Below are 17,825 nucleotides of genomic sequence, written 5' to 3' on the forward strand. Positions count from 1 at the left end.
ATAAGCCCCAGTTTATTCACGGTAATTTGGGAAGAATAATAGGTGCCTCATAGGATTGTGATGAGGATTATGTGAGGTAATTTGTATTATAAAGGCCTCAATAAATAATTAATACTTCTATAGCAGAAATTCTATTCATTTCAAGAAAAGATAAACTCTACTTCATGATAAGGTTAATATTTTACCTGAAATTAAAGTATTTTTACATAGTTATATGCCATCTCAAATTTAAAGATAATTTTTAAACACTCATAATTTTTAAACCAGTTTATTTCTTGTGAGCACCATTTTTGACTAGTAAAACTGGGATTTATATGTAATTTTTTTTCTATTTTTGCTCCTTACTTGTTATCTGCATACTTACTGATCTGAAAAATAATCAGGCTGAACATTTGTCAGTTTCAATCCAGAAAAAATAACATTTTAGCACAAAGAGCATGGTTAGGAACAATTAACTTTATAAAGCAGCAACACATCACAATATATACAAGTATGGAATCATTGTTTTGTACACCTAAACCTAATAATTATGTTATATGTTAATTGTAGCTGACTTTATAAAGCAGCACATTATTGTATTTTGCTATTGACCTAGGAAGTAAAACTTAGATTAGTCCTGAGATTTGAGTCAAAACCAGGTGTTGTTCTATTTTCTGGCATTGATGACAAAAAGGAATAGCTTAGCAGTCAGGCTGCCTTCCTTTTTTCTTTAATTATTTGAATGTCTGGCAATTGTGCATATTTTCATTCAGATCTATTGTGGTTAGCCTTGAACCCCCAAATTGAGGAGTCTAGTTCCTCTTTCCAAGCGTACTATCGACGAACATTTAATCCCTTTTTGATGTCTTCTCTACGTGAAAACATAAACCTAATGTCACCTTTATTTACTGCCACCACACTAACAGGTGGAGCAGCTACTGTGTGCCAGTCAGTGTTTCGTAAGCAAGAAATATAAAAACTTACAGATGCTAGGAGGGAATAGATGCTAAGGGGGATTGGGAAGGTGAGGGTGGGGCAGAGGTGACGGGTGATAGATTTTCCAAAGGCTGGACAAATGTTAGGCCTCACTGAGAACGTCTCATTGGAGCAGAGAAATCAAAAGGCAGTGGGTGGGCGGGGCGGGAGGGTAGGGTGGGAGGGCGGTAGGACCGTGAGTCATGCTCACATCTGGGGCGAGTGTTTAGGACAGAGGGACAGGCATTACAAAGACCCTGAGGCAGGCGGGTTTATTATAGCAGCACAGTTAAACTCTTGCCTTGATAAAAAAACAACAAGGAATGATCCTTCTTTCATAAATATTTATTGATAACCTCTCACGCGTGGCCTGCTGGGGGAAACGCTGGACATACGGGAGGTGCATGTGTGAAGAAAACAACTCCATTTGTTTCCATTTAAAATCTATAAGGAAAGACGACAGGACCTGGTCATAGGCAGCTCTAGTTTAATGCAGATTGTGATCTAGAGCAAGAAAGAAGCGTCTCCTGAGTTTCAGCAAAGGGAGGATTCATTCTGCCTGGGGCTGTCCCAGGAACCGCCCTGGAAGGAGAGGGGAAAGGGCCCAGTGTCCTGGCCCAGGAGGGACTAGGGCAAAGGCTAGGGTAGTGGGGGTGTGCAGGCCACCGTCAACACAAATGTAGTTTAGTTGGACGTGCATCGGAAGGGGCCTGGGTTCGAGAAGGATGGTCAGGTTCTGATCACTCACTGTGTGGGAGGGAGCGACTAGAGAGAAAGGGTACTTGGCAAGGAAACCTCCCAGGCCGAGTGCGCTCTCGGTCGCCGTGCCCCCCCCCCCCCCGTGGCAGCCGCTGCTGTCCCACCGGCATCCGTTCTCAGTGGTCTGCGCCCACAGCGGGACAGCGAGGCCCGCCTCCAGGCACTAACCTTGGGGGGCACAATGAAGGAGGCATTAGTTGTACTTTGTGCGCATCTTTTGTGTTTGTTATAATGTGCTATTGTCCGAAGGGCAGGGTTATTTCAGACTTTGCACTGTAATATTTTCCTTTGCTCAGAAATTCAGTGAGACATTCACCCGGGGTTTCAGTATCCTTTTGAAGAATAAAAAATTTTTAAAAATACAGCCTTTTGAAGAGGTTTTCTGAGGTTTGTGTGAGTCAACAGATCAGTAGATAAAAAAGAATGAGTCATTGTGCTAGGCAGCCTCCAAGACCCCTCACAAACACTGAAATTCCAGGAAATCCAAAACTGAACAACCCAAGGTCCAGACTTCTTTCCCGAGCCGCCTTCCCAGGCAGGGCCGCGGCTGCCGGCCTTCACGCTCGGGCTGGATTTCATGGCATCGGCGCGCAGTAATTTCCAGTTTCAGCAGGCAGCTTTTTCTGTTCAGCATAATTCTGTCAAAAGGTTGGAGTCTTTTTAAAAAAATAAGTATTAACAATAAAAGTTTATGTAAACTGAGCTCTCATGTAATTTGCTGTTTAATATTACAGCAGGGTTTTTTATTGTGTTTAGAAGTTGTTTAAAATATGCAGTCTCTTTCACTCTCTGTGAAGGGTAATGAGGGCATAATATTTAGTTTAGTGGCTTTTTTTGTGTGACATATCTTTGTTTTGGCTTCAGATTGTGGCCTTGAGCAGGATACTCCCCATTCTTCGAATAACTTCCAAGAGCATTTGTCCTTAACATTCTGAAATTGGCCAGAGGCAGCCTTGGAAGTGGCGGATTTCAAGCCTGTGTATCTTCTCTCCCTTCCTCTTGGGAGAGGTCTCATTAAAGAACCACTGCGTCCGGTTACTTGCTCGCGTTCAGTACAGGGGCTCGGGGTGGGAAAGCACAGAACCACGGCACCGCTGAAGAGAGCGGGTGCCCGGGAGGACCTGAACTAAGCACCCAGCCACGGCAGAGAGGGGGCAGCCAGGCCTGCAGTGCGGGTGCAGGAAGACCTTGGAATTGCTTTTGTGTGTCATGTGTATAAACCTGAGTTGGAATGAGAACTTATCAAAAGAATGTGTTAACCTGAATCTGTTTCTTTGTGATGTTTTGAACCTGGAGAGGCTGGCAGCTGCTCTCGTCACACAAGCCTTCCTCGTTGCCCTTGCTGCCGATGCTGCCATGCACAGTGGCAGGGTGGTCTTCTCAGAAACAGGACGAGGGGTTTCTTACAGAGTGTGGGGCGGAGGCTGCGGGTGTGCAGATAAAGCATTTCTTTCCCCTGCTTCCTAACATACATGTGGCCAGCGAAGATGAGAGTCTCCAGGCATTTGACAGGAGGGGGGAGGCACCTAACCACCGAGATCCCGGGTGGAGAGAGTGTCCCATTGTTTGGTAGCCATCAAAGCCTTCATTTATAACTTATAAACAATTCTTTGAATGATTCTTTGAAGTCTGCGGGCAAAATGACAGAATCTGAAATGAAGATTAATCAAAGCCAAAAGTCTGGTCAATCACTGAACCAGTATCCTCAAACTGGTCTGTGAATTCAAAGCTCTTCGTAATACTAAGATGTTATTTGTCTTTTGTACTCTCATTTCTTAACAAGTGTATAGATTGAATGCAGAAGCAGATATGAAGATCCAGCTGTTTTATATTAATGTAATTTATTATTTTAATGAATTATTTTTAAATCTTCTTAGTTTCAGTTTCTAATATAAATATCAATAACAACAACCTGTGAGGTTCTCAATAATTTCTTAAAAGAAACAATAGACCCAAAAGTTTGAAAACTGCAGCCTTAAATAAAAAGACAAGAGGTACAAATTCCAGGTCTTGACCTTTTCACATCTATAAAAGAATTAGGAAATAAAGGTGTTTGCCCCCATTTAAATATTTAAGCAGAAGTCATTACTTTTCAGGAATTTCTTTTCCAAATTTCTCAATAATTTTGAAACTGCAATTTTATGGAATAAAATAGCCTTCAAAATAGGGTCAAATTCTGTAAAAGATAAAATAAGTTTGTTTATGTGTTTATTATGTTCCATCTGATTTCAGAGAGTTATCACAGAAGCTTGCAAGAATATACGTAATAAAATAAAGATAAAAGTGAAAATAAAAATCGGAGCCAAGGTCAAGGCGAATACTTTATGTCTGTGTACACGCACACTAAACCGTGGACAGCGCCCGAAGCACAGGCGTAAGAGTGTTAGTGTGTGCGTTTTACCTGCCGTGGTCAGGTAAAGATGGGCCGGATGTGCTACCCACGATGTCTGCCTGTGCTCAGCCTGCCCTCTGTAGGCCCTGAGGCAGAGATGGAGGCAGACATGTTTTCTGCCTCCTGACCGCTTTCTCTCAGTGTCCATCAGTTGAACAGAGTAGATTCTTGGCCGAAAGACTGGTGAGGGGCCTTGTGTGGACTGGCTAGGGACCTAGTGAGAAAAGATACATAGGCTGGTCAGATTCCTGCCTGAATTTGAACCTGGAAGTATTAAGAGAGCAAGCCAGTGGGTAGAAAGTGAAGCTGGAAGGTTACCTTACAGAGAGGGACTGTGGTGGTCCCATGTTCGCTCCACTTACGAGGGAACAGAAGCTGAGTCATCAGCAGAGACCCACCCGCTGGGTGAGAAAGGATAACAGTCAGCACCCAGAGGGAACTACTGAGCTACAGGAAGAGGGGTGGCCCGAGCCTGCAGGAGAGACGGGGGGTGGTAGGTGCAGCTTCTTTGGCCGGTAGCCCCCCTATATGGCCTCTGTCTCTTCAGAGCAAATCTCTCCTTTACTGGCTAGAGTTCCTGACAGCCAGCAGAGCCCAAGTGAAATCTGGAATAATACAAGTGTGTAAATTGTAAAGACGAGCACAGGTCACGTGATTAAGACTTGAGTTTGATCAGGAGGACACTCTAAAACAAGGAGACACCGTTAATTATGGAACGGTGTTCCATAATAAAAAGAAGGCAGGATATTTTTTTCCCTGAAAACAACAGAAATTTATTCTTTCATAGTCCTGGAGGCCAGAAGTCTGGAGTCAACATGTTGGCAGGTCCATACTTCCTCTCAAGACTCCTGGGAAGAATCTTCGCTTGCCTCTTCCCGGCTTTTGTGGTTGCTGGCAACCTCTAGGGTTCCTTGGCTTGTAGCTACATCTCTGATCTCTGCCTTCATCATCATACGGTTTTCTTCCTCATGAGTATGTCCAAGAGAAAGTAGTTTTAAAGGCAGTCATAGCCCTGGCCGGGTAGCTCGGTTGATTAAAGCGTCCTCCTGATATGCCAGGGTTGTGAGTTCACTCACCTGTCAGGGAATGTATATGCAAGAAGCAATCAATGAATATATTGGGTTGGCCAAAAAGCCCATTTAGTTTTTTCTATAAAATAAAAGACAGATTTTTCATGTTTCCCTATAGCTTTATTGGTTTGGAGGTTTTGAGTATGTCGGCCCTCTCCCCCGTGGTAGGATGTCGATTGTTCTCAATGTCTCAATTTGATCGCTGTCAACTTCAACCGGTCCACCCGGCCTGAAGCATCGTGCAGCAGGAAGTCTCCAGCACAAAACTTCGCAAACCACTTTTGACATGTTTGATCAGTCACAGTGCCTGCTCTATACACGGCACCCATCTTTTTTTGTGTTTCAGTTGCTTTTTTACCTTTCTTGAAATAATAAAGCAGAATACGCAAAAACTGTTGTGTACTTTCTTCCGTCTTCAGTATTGATGAGGCTACGCAAAAATTTACCAATTTATAAGTTTTTAAAAAAATGCATCCCAATATGACCGCTGACACAATACGATGTGACAAAATTGTTTTGAATGAAGTTAGAGACAACTAAGCGCTTCTAAAGCCGTCTTTACAGAAAAAAACAAACAAATTGTTTAGCCAACCCAATATAAATAAGTGGAACAACAAATCAGTCTCTCTCTCCTTCCCCCCCTCCCTCCCTCTCTGTCCCTCTCTCACTGTGCCCCCTTTCCTCTCTCTCTCAAACCAATTTTAAAAAAGGCAGTAATAGTTTTCAAATACTGAATTTAAAACCAAGCACCCTCTTATGTATGGCAGTTCCTTAAAAAAGTAAAAACAGACTTACCCTATGATCCCGCACTCCCACTTAGGCGCATATTCCCAGAAGATTCAAAGCGGGGTCTGGAAGAGAGATGTGCACACTCATGTTCGTCGCAGCATCATGCAAAGAGCCAAGAGGTAAAAGCAACCCAAAAGTCCATTCTCAGATGGATAGAGAAGGTGTAGTATAAAAATATAATGGACTATTGTGCGGCCATAGAAAAAGAAGGAAATCCGGTCACATGCTACAACAGTGATGAATCTCATGGACATTTTGCTAAGTGAAATGAGCCTATCGCAAAAGGACAAATACTGTATAATTCCACTCAAAAGAAGTATCTAAAGCAATTAAAATCATGAAACAAAAACTAGAAAGGTGATTGCCAAGGGCTGGGGGGGGGGGGGAGTTAGTGTTCAGTGGTTATAGAGTTTGTTTTGCAAGATAAAAAAGATACTAGAGATCTGTTGCACAACAATGTGAATATACCTAACACTATTGAACTGAATACTTCCAAATGATTAAGGTGGTAAGTTTAATGTTATTTATATTTACAACAGTTAATTAAAACAATCAGTGGCCCTTATATAAATGAATAATCGAGACACTAAGCAATATATTTAGATATACGCTGAACATTTCTAAAGCAGATGCAGAAATGGATTTATGTGGAAATGTAAAATGAGAAGTTTACCAATACCGCACCTCTCAAAAAGATTCTGGCTTTAGATGAGTTTATTTTATGGAGGCAGAGGCAGAAAGAAGACCCTTACTCCCAACCAGGAACGTTGTGGGTGTGTGTGTGTGTGTGTGTGTGTGTGTGTGTGTGTGTGTGTGTGTGCGCCTCCTCTCTAAGCCGTGGCTTTGCGTGAGCACGCATGTAAGAGCACCTAAGAGCTGTCTACTTTGTGAGACTTTGGCCAGTTAAGCCAATGACAACATTCCTTCCTTCGTTCTTTATCATATTTGATAAAGAATGCTGAGTTAAGAGTTCCTATTTTCGGATGACTGTGCTCATTGGTTTGTGATGCACTTTTTCTGGGAGGAGAGAAAAACCTACACAGAGACTGTAGTTCACTTTTCTTCACAAATGTTAGGTTTCGCAAGCAGTAAGTCAGTGTGCATGCTCTGAGATGCTACAAACAGGACAAATAATCAGTAGTTAATAATCAAATTTTAAATTATGTTTTTGTTCCTAAAGTAGTGCTATATCTTAAGAAATACAAGGTTGTTGGCAAACTTTCAACTACAGTAAGAAACTGTTTCATTGAACCTGAACAGGTGAGCGGGTGGACCTTGCTTAGAACTGGGCGGCAGTGTCCTACACTGGAAACTGGGGAGTCAGGTAACCACGCAGAGGGCAGAGGGCAGAGGAGCCAAGCTCATTGCTTTTTTATTTTAATTATTCTTGATTGTTTAAAAGCTCTTACAAATATTTTGCAGTGGTTGACCATTACTTTGAAAAGAGAAGGGGGGGAACAGATGGATGGACCCCGAAGAAGGAGGGAGGGAGGGGGAAAGGGAGGGAGAAGGAAAAGACAGGTAGCTCTGGGCTTAGCCCAGGGTTGGCTGCAGCTGCCTGTGCTCCTGTCGTGCCTGGTTCCCGAGGTGGAACCAGAGCTACACCACAGTCCTGTGCATCCTCGTCTTCTGTTCCATTTCTTCCTGCGTTTCACAGAAGAACTGAGGACATCCCTGGGAGCTTGGGATGTGTAAGAGTCTAACGATGACTCAAAAACAAGACCATGCCTTTCATTTCCATGGAAACACAAAGTACTGTCCGCTGGCCTCTTGCGTAGACAGAGAAACAGCAGAGCAATAACCTGACTCAGTTAGGATGACCTCTGTTAGCAGGTGAGAACCATGGTATCTACTTGACAGAGGTAGTTGTACAAACCAGTAGCAGGTCCCTGTTGTTCTTATGAAACACATCACAAGAAGGTTAAGAATGACAGGTGTATGCACAAGCATGGCCTTGTACATTCTTTAATGACAGGGCATGCCGGTAACCTTTCCGTATGACGTTGCCCCCCAATTTTTTTCTTTTTAAGTAAGATTACCACCTGATTGACTCATTCTGCAGGAACTGGTTTTCCTAAAAATTCAGAGAGACGGGAGGAGTCAAAAAAGCATTGACAAATGTACAGAGCAGCTTAGGAGCATACTCTGAACGTCTTTACTCCGTCCCAGCCCAGAGCCCTGCTATTAATAACAGCTGTTAACACTGGAGCCTAACTGGTCTTGCCATTTGGTCCCTCTTTTCTTCTTCTTTTCCCAGTTTGATCCGAAACATGCCTTCTCCCTTTCCTTCTAAATTCAGGAATGGAATAGTACGTTATCATGCCTTTGGATTGTGTTAAATGTCCGCTGTAACCAGCCCTACCTTATAATTGTTACAAACAGGATTTTTAATGGGTCCATAGTGTTTCTCCCAGAAACTAGGATTCCACTGTTTTCTCAGTTTTAGCCCAAACGTAGCACCCGTGAACCTGTCTTTTTTACTCAGAGTTTACCAATAAAAAAACAATCCCATTCACAGAAGTTAACAAGAATCTAAAAATGATCTTAAAAAGAAGTGTGAAACTTAGTTGAAGAACATTATAATAATTTGCTAATTACACATAAAAGACTTTTAAAAGTCGATTCTTTCTGAAATTAATGGTTTAGTGCAATTCCAATCAAAATTCTTAATGTGATTTTTCTTTTTTCTTGCAAAAAGAACATTATTATAATGATCCTCCGGCTACACATTATTAAGAAGAAAAATTATGCACATAGCTTCTGTGTTAATACGTGCTTTATGTCTACAGTGATTATTGAATCATTTTTGCTGTGATCAGTTTTTTTCCTTTATTGAATTTATGGGGGTGACATGGTTAATGAAAACATACAGGTTCCACGTGTACGACTCCATAAACATGGTCTGCACGCTGCGTCATGTGCCCACCACCCAAAGCCAAGCCTCTCTCTGTCCCGACTTCGCCCACTTCCACCTTCCCCTTCCCTTTCTTTGGGCTGCCACCATATTCTTGTCTGTGTCTATGTGTTTATATATATACATTTATATATATACATATATAGTATATATTTTTGTATATATATGTGTATATATATAGTATATATACGTATATACTTTATTTTCTTGCTTATATACGTATTATTTGTTTGCTTATTCCTCTTACCTTTATTCACCCAGCCCCTCAATACCCCTCCCCTTTGACACCTGCCAGTCTTTTCTATGTATCAATGATTCTGTTTCTATTTTGTTTATTAATTTATTATGTTCATTATATTCTACATTTAAGTGAGATTGAATGGTATTTGTCTTTCTCAGACTGGCTTAGTAATTTATTAATTAGCATAATAATTTCCAGGTCCGTCTATGCTGTCAAAAAAGGTAAGGTTTTGTTTTTTATGGCCGAGCAGAATCCCATTGTGTGAAAGTACCACAGTTTTTTTTGACCGCTCACCTACGGATGGGCACTTGGGCTGCATTCAAATCTTGGCTCCTGTAAATAACGCTGCAATGAACATAGGAGTATGTATATTCTTTTGAATCAGTGTTTTGGGTTTCTTCGAATATATTCCCAGAAACGGAATCATTGGGTCATAGGGAAGTTCAATTTTTTAATTTTTTGAGGCAACTCTACACTGCTTTCCACAGTGGCTGCACGAGTCTGCATTCCCACCAGCAGTGCACGAGGGTTCCCCTTTCGCCGCATCCTCACCTTCACTTGCTGTTTGCGGACTTAGTTATGGTTGCCATTCTGACAGGAGTGGGGTGATATCTTGTTGTTTTAATTTGCATTTTTGGGATAATAAACATCTTAAAGTGTTAAAAAAATTTAACTCTTTTTATCTAAGTAGTATCGATTTTAGAATTTGCATGCTGGCTAGAATTGAGTAAAACAGGCTTTCTCTATACAGTGATGGAGGGGACACAAACTATTTAGAAAATTATTGGTGATATGCAAGTAGTGCTTTAGAAGGATGTGTGCCTTTTATCAATAATCCCATTTCTAGAAAACCATTCAAAGGAAATAATCATAAAACAGGCACAGATTATAAGGGTAATCTCATTATAATAATAAGAACTGGTGTGTTAGAAATGTAATGATCAGGGACTAATTAGATAAAGTCTGACACAGCCATTCAGTTGAATAGTATGTAACCCTTATACTTGCATTTTCAAAGAAAGATCAAGAATGTTAAGAATGGTAAGAATGATCAAGAATGTTCTTGTGATGTTATCAGGGAACGCTGCAAAACGGTATGAATAGTACTACCATTCCAATTTAATGTGTCCTAATGTATACAAGAGAAAAGATTGAAAGGCAAAATAGTCAAAATATTAACAAGAATTTTCACTATTTGGTAGAGTTATAGACAGTTTAAATTTCCGTCTTGATGTTGTTTCATAGCTTTTGTTTTATGTACAGTAAGATAGTACTTTTATTATCAGAATATTACCCACTAAAATTAAAGCCTATTTCTTGAGTACATCTCTCTGAATTTGAAATTCAAGTAGACAAATAAGTAAAAATATAGAATATTTGAAAACTATCATCAAATTTCATTAAAGAGATAATACAAATAGATCTAGAACTGTGGATAGAAAGCATTTTTCTCCTACCCATGGAACATTTACAAAACCTTGTAGTATCTTGACCATGAAGAAAATCTTACTAAATTTTTAAAAATTAAAATGTTTTCTATATAAGCCAGAAAAACTAAAAATTAGCAAGAAAAAGCTGGCCATAAATATAACTGCTTATAAATAAGTTTTTTCCTAATAACCCCTAGATTAAAGAGGAAACCGCTCCGTGAGTAACATTCTTGGTGGTGCAGCCGTCCCACCTTCCCTGCCGAGGGCAGGTTTCAGATCCCGGGGAAAGGCCGACGGCAGACAGCGCCGAACCCTCCGGCTGCTGCGCTTTCCCCTGCGCGTGCACACTGAGGGTGAACTCCACTGCGTAATCAGGCGCAATAAGAGATTAACAATGAAAAGTTACAATAAAGTAGAACAGTTATAACTATACTGTAATAAAAATTAAGCAAATGGGTTCTCAGATACCTTATTGTTCTGTACTCACCCTTTTTCTTGTGATGATGTGCGAGGACCAAAGGTACGCGTGATGAGGTGGGATACAGCTGATGACGCAGGTGAAACACACTCGCCTTTGATGTGTCCCCACAGAGCACATATGTGTCCAATAAAAATTTATTTGGAGTAAATTTGACATTCAAATTAATCTCATCAGATTGAGAGATGCCTTTCACGTATTCATTTAATCAACATTCATTGATTATCCACTGTGCCAGCTGCCTTGGGGATGCAGGGATGAACAAGATGCAGCCTTGAGAAGCTTGTGGCAAGGGGAAACAGTTACCGATACTAGAAATAAAATCTTTAAAGTAATTTTTTTCCTCTGGTAGAGGATTGCCATCTATTTGGGCACAGGCCAGAGCCTTGTAAATGTTTAGCTATGGCACCGTTGAAAAATGCTTTGCCCTGGACAGTGTGGCTCAGGTGGAGCGTCATCCCATAGACCAACGCGTCGCAGGTTCGATTCCTAGTCAGGGCACATACCCAGGTTGCTGGTTTGATCCCTAGTCAGGGCGCGTACGAGAAGGCAAACTTACCAATGTTTTTCTCTCACATCAGCATTTCTCTCTGTCCATTTCTCTCTCTCTTCTTCCCCCTACATCCCCTCTCTCTGAAAACAATGGAAAAAAGTGTCCTCAGGTGAGGATTAAAAAAAAGAAAGAAAAATAATTTGAATAAGGTTTATCTTCAAAGTTTATCAGTATCAAAACTCAGTGCTTGATCCGGTTTTCGTCACACGCATACTCAGAAGACGGGTCACCACCAGTGCTGTAAGGTAAACATTATGACAGTTGCGTTGAATCCCAGCTATGATTGTCACCTTAAAGAGGGACATAAATGCTAGGTTGATGGGCAAAATACTAATGTTAAATGTATCGATAATTCTGCAATGATGTTTGCTTTATACAGTCTGGTTTTCCAAAATACATTTCTTCACTTAAAGAATCCCCTTTCGCTTAGCATATTTCTTCTTTTTTCTAGGAATTTATTTTATCAGAAGATTATAACAAGATGACGCCTGTGAAAAACTACCAAGGTAGGAACGAGAGCAGTGCTTTCCCAGGCCTGGACTCTGGAAGGTTCCCTGGTGGCTCCCCGTGCCACCGGAGGGGCCTTCCTATAAAATAGGCAGGGGGCCAAACCGGAGCAAGATGCTGAAGTTGCTCTTACCCACTTTAGAAGGGAGACGCAGAGGCCCGGAGAGGCAAGCTGCCTTGCCTGCGGCCCTGGAGCTGGTGCGCACAGGGCCTGACCTGGTCCCCACGGCTCCAGAGCTTTATCTTTGGCCTCCCGCCCACCCCACCACCCTGCTCGTTGCTCCGCACGGGGCTCAGTTTGCTTTTGGCTAAATGCTCTATAGGTGTCAGCGTGTGCAGACTCAGGGAGGGAATTCTGGATGGACTGCAGCTTCAGCACCGACAGTGTCCCGGAGGCCACGTCCTTCCTCTGGGTCAGGAGTGATTCTTGTGATAGGTTTCTTTGTCCAGGCCAACGGGGTCACGGGGTCAGAACATTTGAGGTGGACCTTTTCCCACTTGGAGGTCATTTCATCCAACCCTCTTGACCTCATTTACACCGCGTGGTCACCCAGCATCTCCTCGGGGCACCTCGAGACGACCCATGCTGATTTAGGAAAATGCTAAGAATTGAGTCCTTTAGATGGGGATTTTGAATCAAAATTCATTTCCCTATAGATTTATTCTCTCTTTTTCCCACATATCAGTTCTCATGTATTTTTTGAGTAACTATTTTTATTGAGTGCAGTTATAAACTATAACTATGTTTATAGAGAACCAGACATGTAGACTCTGCCCTATAAGTAGCTTATAATCATGTGGAGGGCACAGACGGGTCAACAGGCCATTAAAATGTTACATGATAAGGGAGCATTTGAGATCTTGCCCCCTGGCATGTGCCGTCAGTTTGGCACAAATAAACTCCTATAAAAATTCAGAAAATAATGCTGTGTGCCAAGTGCTAGAATGTTCCCCTATTGGTCTTTGCTCAGGCAATTGGAGCTACAAAAACTAAGTATACTCTCTCTTACACATGACAGCTTTTTAGTGATTTTAAAAGAGCCATGAAAATTCCAACCCCTTTCCATTTTTTCCCTTCTCTTTTCTAGCCTAAACATTTTTTATTTTCCTTTACATGACCTGAGTTTTTGTTCTTTAAAATTTTTTAAAAATTGTTTTGGCCACAAATCTTGGGATATTATGTTGTACTGTTGAGGCCGTTTATAAAAGGTGACACATTGTGGTATGAAGCCTGTAAGGTGGCTCCTAATGACCTTTGCCTCATAGTATTCGTGTCTCTCTCCTTGAGTGTAGGCTGGATCTAAAGTGTGGCAAGTACTGAATATCACTTCTGAGATTAGATTACAGAAAGGCGGGGGCTTCTGTCCTGCTTGCCCTCTCCTGCTCCCTGGCTCCCTTTTCTGATAGAAGCAGCTGCCGTGCTGTGAGCTAAGGAACAGAGTGGAGGCCCTGTCAACAGTCAGCAAGGACCTGAAGCCCTCGGTCAGCTGCCTGTGGGGGGACTGAGTCACGTCAACAGTGCGTGAGGCTTGGCATCAGCTCCTCCCTCTGTCAGGCTTTTAGATGAGACCACAGCCCACACCTCGATTCCGTCCCGTGGCACCAAGCTGAATGGCACCCACATCACCTCAAAACTGGGATGTGCCCGTTTAGAGAGGGGCCCCCCAGCCACTGATGAGAGCCCCTTTTCTGGCCTGTGTCTGCTGGGTCCGGGGAGGGTGACAGGCGCTGCGTCTCTGGACCACGCCTCACCAGCCTCCTTCAGGAGACCTGACGGTTGCTGTCTTGCCTCTTGGTTTTCAGCGCATCAGAGCAGAGTGACGATGGTCCTGTTTGTCCTGGAGCTGGAGTGGGTGCTGAGCACGGGGCAGGACAAGCAGTTTGCCTGGCACTGCTCTGAGAGCGGCCGCCGCCTGGGAGGCCACCGCACCAGGGCTGGGGCCTCGGGCCTGCAGTATCCTTTGCTGGAGGAGATTCCTTGGTGGGGACTTAGCTGCTGGCTTCTTTCTTTCATGAAAACTTGGGGTATGAGCAACTTGAAAGTTGGGTTTTGTTGTTTTTTTTTTTAATTTGCTGACTTGCCCTGCTGACTGAGATACTCACAGACTTTTCTAATGAGCAAATCCTCGTACAGGAGCCGTAAAGTGAGGTTATTTCGCTTGAAGTAACAGACCCCGCTGAGGAGTGGCTGTGTTCCACTGTGACCCAAAGCCTGACAGCTGGAGGGAACACTGCCCAGCTGTGAGTCTCCGCCGTCGCAAGGAATTGTGGGACGTGGAGAGGAAACCGTCACTGAAGCACAGTCTTTTATTTTTGTACAGAAGTGTAGATTCTAAGGCTGTGAACGCTGCCACCAGTGCCCACCGGATTCCTGTTCACTCAAACACTTGCTGAGAGGCTGCCATGCTAGGGCCATATTAGGTTAGTGGCATCTCCGGGCTTTGTTCTGGGTCCGAGGCTTTTCCGGGGTACGTAAAGCGATAGTGTTTTTGTCTCCGAGGTTTCCAGGGCCCGTGTGCTCCCCGTGATCACCTGCGTTTAATGCTGAGAACCCTCACGCCAGGCCCGCCACGCGTGAGGCCCGAGGGATGAAGCTTGCCACGGGAGGAGGAAGAGCACTGGCCTTCTTAGTACAGAAGCACCAGCCTCTGTTCACCTGGCGGATGAGGGAATAGGTGCAGATAGGTCAGTTCTCAGCCGAAGCTGGAAGAAATACTAAGACCTGCTTTCAGATTTTCGTCTCACTTGGAAACTGCCTATTGAGCGATTCTCAGCAGTCCGAAAGGTACCTTGCTGTTTCCTGCAGTAGCTGTATTTGTGGGTGAACAGGGTAATGGCGCACTTCCTTCCCCCACTGGGAGGGCAACACGGAGGAACTAATAATGGCCTTCGTGGAAGGTTATCAAAGCGACAAATTACCAGGAAGACCAGAAGCGAGGACGATAAGAAATGAAGAGCAGGATCAACTTATCTTTGAGAGGGTGGTACCACCTGTTAATAAAAGAAATGCCAAAGCTTACTTTTTAAAAGCCAGTTCAGACGAGCCTACTGCCTAGATTGAAACACAGGACTTCTCTGGCAGATAGGGCGGTGATTTCTCCTGGTGTTCGAGCTGGAAGGGCTGTAGAGATCACACCGTCCAGCTCGTTGGACAGAGGAGTCGGCCGCAGCCCAGGAAGGGTCATGCGCCTACGTGTGGCCACCCAGCTAGAGTGTAGGAAGGTCCCCACCAGAACCCAGGTGTCCTGCTTGGACTGTGGCTCTTTCCTGTCCCACTGCATCCCCTTCTGTGAGCATGACCAGAGGTACCTGTATAATTTATTCTGAATACGCTGGCTTCTCTATCGCTTGCCAAGCCAAGTGATTCATCTTCTGTGTCACTGGACCAAGCCAAGGAGTAGAGAAGTATAGATCTTGCCCTTGAGAAGTTTACTTTTTAAACTATCCAAAAACAAAAAACAAAACACGATTGCACAGAATTAAACTTCTCTTGGCTATGGTAGTCTTGACTCTCACAGGGCCTCTGGAAGCCCCCCTCGTTTTTCGGCTCTTTCCTTTGGTCACAATGTAGTTTACGAAGCCAATAATAATAATAATAATAATAATAATATTGGATATCAGACGTGCGCGCATGCATGTGTGTATGAGAGACACCCAGTGGCTTCATTTCCAGCACCCGTGACTGCCCAGTCTGCCCTTGCTCTCCTTGCTCTCCTGGTGGCGGGGCAGCTGCAGTACCACCGACCGACAGGCCCTCCCGGAAGATTCCCTCACGACCGCCAGCTCTGCTGCCCCGGCTCCAGTTGTGGAGCCGTAGTGCCAGCGCCGGCTTCTAGGAGCGCGCGCGTCCCAGGGCTGCACGCCAGTGGCGTGACAGAGCTGCGCTCGCCCAAGAGTCTGCGCCGAGAACTTCGGGACTTTCCCAGGGTTGGACATTGTTCTCTGCCCCGTGCGCAGGCTGTTAACCAGCAGCCCTTATGGTGCTGGGGTTTTTAAACACATTTTCTCATGGGCACCCTCCACCCCCACCTCTCTTTCTCTTGATCATAGTGACAGGTTTTTCTGTTTGTTTTGTTGTGTGTGTATGTGTGTGTGTGTGTGAGAGAGAGAGAGAGAGAGAGATAAGGGAAGAATAAGCAAGTCTGCAACAACATAAAATGTTCGGAATAATACCATTACCCCTATTTCTCTTCATAACGGACGCTGGGTGGTATAGATAAGAGGCTCCTAGAGACAAACTAATTCTCTCCCATCTCCACCTCTGTCCTTCATCCAAACCAGCCAGTGACAGGAGGAATCACATTGAATTCAGCCTTTTTTCTCGTCTTTCAGGCCTTTGAGTGGAGAGTAACTATGCAATGAAGATAACCAGAATTGAAGTAGAGGAATAAAGGAAGACAAAGAGACTGACCAGTGTACAAATTGAATTATCAATTTCTGAAAAAACTCAAAATCTTTGGTTGCTTTAGCTAAAGATCTGAAGCTTCAAACATGAAACGGTCTATAATACCACCACCACCACCAATAATAATAATAACAATAACAACAATAATAATAATGCAGAGAAGAGAAAAAGAATACCTTACATTTGCAGTCCCTGAGTGTTCATATAGTTCTTCTATTTAATGTTCCTTTGTTCGCCATGAATACAGTAAAGTGAGGTAAAAACAAAGAGACCTTATTCTCAATTTTCATGGTGTAGAAACCAAGGCTCACAGAGGCTCAGGTAGCTTAAATGACTGGCTCAAGGTCACAGGACTGCTACCTGGCAGAACCAGAATTAGAATTTGGGGGTTATAATCCCTTAGCTCACCCTCCGCGCAGCCACGTACAGCAGAGGGGGTTTTTCTCCGGGGTCCTATGGCAGGTTGGTGGTAGGAAATAGAACCATTTCCTTCCCCTCCCACTTTACTTCCTAGTCTGTAAATCTACCAGGGCTTTATCTGGTCTCCCCTTTCAGCCTTGTCATTTGGCCATGTCTGATCACATTTTTCATGCTTCCACAGAATAATCCAGGTAGTCTTCACTTGAAGATTCTCTTCATGTTGGAGATATTTTCAAGATGTCACCCTATGTAGTGAAATGTCTTTCCACCAAGCAGCTCCTTAGATCTAATCCTACTCAGGGAAAGAGTGCTGGAAAGCTGTGTAGGTTATCTTGATTTTCATATTTCCTCATGTCATGCTTACTGCCAATCACTCTGGCTTTCAGGTTGTACTACATAATTTTATTTCAACCCTCTTCCAAAGAGCTTGTGTTGAGTTCCTTCTTTTTTTCTTTTTCTTTTTCTTTTTCTTTTTCTTTCTTTCTTTTCTTTTTTTTTTTTTTTGGTAGAGAATTCTATTACTCACCTGCAGTTATAAAGACTGCTGGGTATCAAATTGAGTCTGTTTTTTCATCTGTGTTCTTTTAATTACTCAAGATAAATTTAAGGTGATCTTATTCTGTATAAATCTTAATATAGTTTTACACACACACACTTGTTTGTAGAGTATAACTTTTCTCTCTTGTTCTTCAGACTGGAAGAATTTGTTATGCTTTGTTCTCCTTTACTTTTTTTTTTTAAAGTCTTATTATGAGAATTTTCAAAACATGTACCAAATTGGAAAAAATGGTGTAAATGGACACCCACATACTTAATCATTTGGGTCCACTGTTGATTCTTCTATCCCTTTTTGCTTTCTTTTGCTGGAGTATTTTAAAGCAAATTCCAGACCTTGGGTCATTCCTTCCTTACA

At 43.0% G+C, this 17,825-nt stretch overlaps 1 protein-coding gene across 2 annotated transcripts in view; it reads left to right on the forward strand.

Annotated features, from left to right (window-relative positions):
- Positions 1-17,825, forward strand: part of WDFY2 (WD repeat and FYVE domain containing 2) — a 124,438-nt gene that overhangs the window by 73,104 nt on the left and 33,509 nt on the right. For both annotated transcript variants that reach the window (XM_054586497.1, XM_054586498.1), the window contains exons 4-5: positions 12,032-12,086; positions 13,891-14,041. In XM_054586497.1, coding sequence (XP_054442472.1) covers positions 12,032-12,086; positions 13,891-14,041 — 206 coding nt within the window. The remainder of the gene's footprint in view (positions 1-12,031; positions 12,087-13,890; positions 14,042-17,825) is intronic.

The sequence above is a fragment of the Pteronotus mesoamericanus genome, unplaced genomic scaffold, assembly GCF_021234165.1.
Source record: "Pteronotus mesoamericanus isolate MK-2021 breed Mesoamerican mustached bat unplaced genomic scaffold, CSHL_Meso_final contig_94, whole genome shotgun sequence".
Taxonomy (NCBI): domain Eukaryota; kingdom Metazoa; phylum Chordata; class Mammalia; order Chiroptera; family Mormoopidae; genus Pteronotus; species Pteronotus mesoamericanus.